Source organism: Saccopteryx bilineata, chromosome 3 (genome assembly GCF_036850765.1).
Source record: "Saccopteryx bilineata isolate mSacBil1 chromosome 3, mSacBil1_pri_phased_curated, whole genome shotgun sequence".
NCBI lineage: Eukaryota > Metazoa > Chordata > Mammalia > Chiroptera > Emballonuridae > Saccopteryx > Saccopteryx bilineata.
Genome location: NC_089492.1, coordinates 316642577 through 316648214, shown reverse-complemented (window position 1 = coordinate 316648214; position 5638 = coordinate 316642577). Strand labels below are relative to the sequence as shown.

The 5638-nt window shown below is 53.2% G+C and overlaps 1 protein-coding gene across 1 annotated transcript; it reads left to right on the top strand.

The window, feature by feature from the left end:
• Positions 1-2648: 2648 nt before the first annotated feature.
• On the top strand, positions 2649-5311 carry RABAC1 (Rab acceptor 1). Its single transcript, XM_066271928.1, has 5 exons — positions 2649-2831; positions 3116-3328; positions 3645-3742; positions 4898-4999; positions 5082-5311. Exons 1-5 carry the CDS (start codon positions 2776-2778, stop codon positions 5168-5170), a joined length of 558 nt encoding a protein of 185 aa, XP_066128025.1. The 5' UTR covers positions 2649-2775; the 3' UTR covers positions 5171-5311.
• Positions 5312-5638: the final 327 nt, after the last annotated feature.

Genomic DNA, 5638 nt, shown 5'->3' with positions numbered 1-5638 from the left:
CGATATTTCCAGGCCTTTGCCCATTATGTCCTGTGCTCAGAACAAGTACTGGTGGGTTATGGAGTAAAATCACATTCACTGAGTTCCTATAAGGAAACCAGTAACTCTCATAACAAAAGTCAAACACAAATGTCCCAAGGTTGCCAAGGGAGGTGGCAGCTGCTGGACCTCTGCCTCCAGCTCTCTCCTCCCCAGTGTTTATTTTCCTCTTGGGGCTCTTTCACTGGTGACCGCTGCTGCTTGCATCACTTTGCACTCAGGTACAGCTCCCCCTTTAACACTCTGGGCTAAGTATGCTCAATGAAAGTGATTTTACTCCATAACCAACCAGTACTTGTTCTGAGCAGAAGACAATGGGCAAAGGCCTGGAAATGTTGAACAGCATGGGTCCTGGATGGTGGGGTCCAGAGGCAAGAACACTGTTGGAGGGACCCTCTGGTCAAGGCATGGGAGGAACTTTGAATAAGGAAGGGGTTTTGGGAGAAGACCCGGGCCTTGTCCCAGAGGCAATATGGGAGATGGAGACTTACTTGCAACAGGTATTGTGGGAGATGGAGCCCTAAGGCAGAGAGATACCTCCTTTGGTTTCCTGAAGCCAAGTGGGAAACCTGAACCAGACTCTTCTAAAAGCCTGGGGCTGAAAAACAGTAAGGGAGCCGATCTGATAAAGTGTGGCTCATTCAGCTTCAGTTTAGGACACCCCCCCTCAGGGTACCTACCTACCTATTGCTCAACTAGCCCCTTTGACAGAGGCAGCTCCCCCACCTCTTGGGAGTGCCCTACAGCACCCTCCTCCCAGTTCCCGCTGGGTGATGTTGCGGTGCAACTCGTGAGAAACTGAGGCAGAGCCCAAACTGAGGAAAAATTTAGAGCCTTTCCAGTGGACCATCCATCTGCAATCTACACAGAGAATTAGAGAGAGGCAGGCCAGAGCCATGGGGAGGGGAGTATTTAAAGACAAAAACCACAAAGTTACAGTTGGTTCAGCATATTTGCACAATATTTTGTACAGATATAAGATTCCAAGAATATGAAACCGTTATCTTACAGTTCCTGCAAAAAGCTAAAGTATGAGAACCGCATCCTGCTTAAGCTAGCAAAGCAAACCTCAACCTTACACAAGCCTGCTAAAAATTTTTCTCTTTCAGTTGTGGCTATAGCTGTTAAGCCTCAGTTCCACTTATGAACCAGTCCCTCTGGTTTCTAATTTAACTAATTTGACTTGGGTCAGGGGTCCTAAGCATGGGCTGGTGGCACACCAGCACAGGTGAGAGCACGGACAGAGACTAGGGTGCAACAGCTTTCTGCTTCCCCAGTTCATCCTGCATGCTAGGTTAATCATGCTAAAGTTTGTATTTTATTTCCTAGCTGACTGGCTCTTTGCCACCTCAAAGCCCAACTCCAAAAGGGATGTGGACCTTGGAAGACAAGAGTTGGTTTAAAAGTCACCTGAATATCTCATGTGGGAATTCTCCTTCAGCCCCATCCAGCTTTGAAAATATTAGGCCCTCAGTTCACTGAAGGGAACGCAGGCTTCCTGACACTTCCACACACATTCTTGAGGCTGTTCTGTGCACCTTTTTAAAATGCCGGCCTTTTCCCCACAAGAAGAAAAGGTAGGGTAGGGGCAAAGACTGAAAGGAACATGGCTGTGGGAAACTAGGAAAAAGAGAGGCCCAGGTCTCAGACACCAGCCACTCTGGGAGATCCAACAGGCCAGCAGCCCTTTATGCATTACTGTTAGTGTCAAGAAGACTTAACTCTAGAAATAATCATAACATTCATGATAGTAAAGTAGCAATAACCAGTGCTACAATTTATTAAGCAGTTACAAAGTATCAATACTCAAGCACTTTCCATGGACCATGTAACTGAATTATCATAACCCCTTGAGTGCAGCACTATCAGGATCCCCACTGTCCAGATGAAGACACAAGTTCAGGGAGGCGATGAGCTCAACATAGCCCAGATTTCCACCACTGACTCCAAAACCCCAGCTCTTTTGGTTGCAACAATTCTGTCTTAAAAATTCTCAATCTTTTCCCTTTCCCAATGTACCTCCTTCCTATTCAAGGTGGTGGTGGTGGTGGGGTGTGTCTCTAGTTTTCTAGTCTAACCCATTCATCCCTGGGAGCCCAGGGGTTGTGGGGGACCTTTGCTCCCCACCCCAGACACCCTTTCCAGCAACCGTGGCCTTCTCTCTAGTCTAGTCTTTGCCTCTTGAGGACAGAAGGAATAGATTCCCAAGAATTCTCTAGTCTGGCTATTCAAAATGTGGTTCATGCGCTAGTAGTACTGTATCAGCATCACCTAGGAACTTGTTAAAAATGCAGATGAACGGGCCCCATCCCAGATCTGCTGAATCAGTGTTTTATGAAGCCTCCAGGTGTTTTTTATGCCTCTGGAGTCAGAACGACAGCTCTACAGGGTCTCCATTGTACTCTCCACAGCAACTCGTGACAATCAACCTTCCTGACGCCACACCCCCTGCTTCTGGAATTACAATCCCCACAATGCCCAGAGGCGCTCTTCGTCACTTGACTAGACTCCATTTCCCAAGATGTTTTGCGAACCAGACCACTACCACGGCGTCCACCCTCCCCGACATCATCAGAACTCCGACTCCCACAATGCTCAGCGGCAGAACTCTCGTACCCCGCGGCTCCCAAACGTCGCCACGTCGGCTCCGCTGGGTGGGGCCCGGCTCCAAAGGGGTGGGCAGGGTCCGCAGGACCCAGGGCTTGTTACAGCGGTTCTACCCCTCACGACGCAGACATGGCAGCCGAGAAGGACCAACAGAACGATGCTGAGGCGGAAGGGCTGAGCGCCACGTGAGCAGACCGGGTGTAGACCCCTGACCGAGACCCGGGAGTCCTGGCCCTCTGTCCCTCCTCCCTCGGGTCCCAGGAATCCAGGCCCCCCGACACTAGAGTCTAGGCCCCTGGTCTCCTCTTCGAGGACTCTGGAGTCGAGGCCCTCAGCGCCCTATTCCCCTAGGACCCAGGAGTCTTGCACCCTTACCCCTCAGAACCCGGACTCTGGCCCCCCGCAGCCTTCTCTGACTGGGGATCCGGCCTCCATCCGCGTCTACCACTGACCTGGCCCCGCCCCCCAGGACTCTGCTGCCGAAACTGATCCCATCCGGCGCGGGCCGCGAATGGCTGGAGCGGCGCCGCGCAACCATCCGGCCCTGGGCCGCCTTCGCGGACCAGCGGCGCTTCTCGCGGCCCCGCAACCTGGGCGAGCTGTGCCAGCGCCTCGTACGAAACGTGGAGTACTATCAGAGCAACTATGTGTTCGTGTTCCTGGGTCTCATCCTGTACTGCGTGTGAGTGCCTCTCCGGCCGCCCGCCCCCGCCGCCACGTCCCGCCCCCGCCGGTCGCACTGGCCGGCCCTGGCCCGCCCTGCCCTCAGCGGTCAGCCCCTCTTCTTACTGGCCAGGCCCCGCCCCCTGGGGATACTTTTGCCATTTTTTCACCAAAGGTTTGGTCCCTACTTCCCTGTCAGTCTCGCATTGTGACCAAATGTAACAACTTGCCTGGCCTCAAGAACAAAGCCTGCCATCAGCCGGTATTGAAGGCCAGGGTCCCCCTGGCTGGGCCAGCCCCAGCTGCCTGACGGATGCCTCCCTTCCCTCCTCCAGGATGACGTCTCCCATGTTGCTGGTGGCCCTGGCTGTCTTCTTTGGTGCCTGTTACATTCTCTATCTGCGCGCGTTGCAGTCCAAGTTTGTGCTCTTTGGTAAGAAGTCCGCTGTGCAGGTGGATCCCTGACCGCTCAAATCCTGGTCTCTTGGACCTCAAACCCAAGTCTGCCCAAGCCTACATCTATGCTTTATCCCCCAATCCCTATTCCTTAAAATACCAGACACACCAGATGTTACTACCCAGTGTTAGCCCCCCAAATTGCTATTCCCCAAACCTAGAATCAGATACTCTACAACCCACTCCCCACCTAGCTTCTGTCCATTAAACCTTCTCCACTAACCCCCTTCCCTAATCTCCCTGGGAAAGCATCAGTTGCAGAAACCCATACTGGACACCAGGTGGCGACCTTATACTGGCCTAGATCTGTCCCCATCCCTGTCCTGCTTCCTGGGGTGGCATCAGAAAGATCCTGGGATTTCTCAAACAGGAAACCTGAGGCCTGTGGCTCATGTGGTCCCAGACCGGCACCAGGCCCTCTTGGGAAGAAAGAAGGACCTGCGCCTCCCCACCCAGGGGTGCTCAAAGTTTGGAGTAGGGACAGGAAGGAGTGGGATCAGTTAGGCGGGTAGTTCCCAGACAATCCTTTAGGGGTCTACAAGTCATGCACATGACAAAGGTGGGCTGGTGGAGAGGTATAGCAGGCAAGCAGGGCATGGACGGGGCTCCTAGAGCACAACCACGACCTGGTTTCAGCTGCTGCCACCCCAGGGGCCTGCACACCTGCTCTTTCAGTCTGCCACAGAAGCCAGAAATCTGTATTGTTATGTGAAATCATTTGGTTTCTCTGTCAGCCTCAAATCACATTCTTGGGGAACTTAGTGGCCAGCTCAAAAGACAGGTTTTTCAGGTCAGACTTGGCCTATGGGCCACCCGTTTGAGGTTCCTCGTCTAGTTGGGAGCAGGCTGGAGCAGGAAAGCCCTAGTCTGGGGGAGTGGGGGCTGGCGGCTTCCCTTTGGAGGTTAGGGTGAAGGCAAGGGAGGGACTGAGGATGGTGTGCTGTATTCTAGTGGACAGCGGGGACATTGGAGAAATGGACCTGGACTTGGAGGGCCTTGGCATGAGGAGTTTGGGTGATTCTGAGGCTCCTGAGGCTTATGGCACTAGACTTCTGAGGGGCATCGGGGATTACTCTGGAAGTGGGCACGTGTGTCTATCTGAACAGCCTTCCCAATGCTCTCTGTCCCCCAGGCCGAGAGGTGACCCCCGCCCATCAGTATGGTTTGGCTGGGGCTGTCTCCTTTCCCTTCTTCTGGTTGGCTGGTGCAGGCTCAGCAGTCTTCTGGGTCCTGGGTGAGTACAGGGTCTGGGCAGGGGGGTAGGCGGTGGGGGCTAGGTGAAGGAGCAAGGCCCTCAACTGTCCATTTTCCTGCAGGAGCCACCCTCGTGGTCATTGGCTCCCACGCTGCCTTCCACCAGATTGAGGCCCTGGACAGCGAAGAGCTACAAATGGAGCTGGTATGAGGTGTTTGCCAGCCTCCCTAGCCGGCCGCTTAGCCTTGTTAACTTCTGCACTGCTCTGCTGCTCCCGCCGAAAGCCCCCTTCCCGTCACAAGCCCAGGGAACCAGCTTTGGAAATAAAGCTGTTGTAGTTGTCGTTCAGCACATACTCTCCCAGGATCTTCTGTGGGTCTGTGCGGGGTGATGCTGGGATACTGTAGAGACAGAGGCAGAGGGGGACCCACAGTGGGGGGAAGGAAATAAATTAAGATAAATAATTTTTAAGTATGAGAGAATAACCAATGGGAGTAAGTGCAAGGAAAAGAGTTGGGAAGGGAAACCATGCTTGATTTACTAGGAGGACTTGGCACACAGCTGGGAGTCCAGCTGTCATTTATTGTGAAAGAATACAAAGCCAAATCAGCAAAGGACAAAGGCACATGGGGTGAAGTTGAGAGGAAACCAGACACAAGTGTCCCAGAGTCTTCCCAG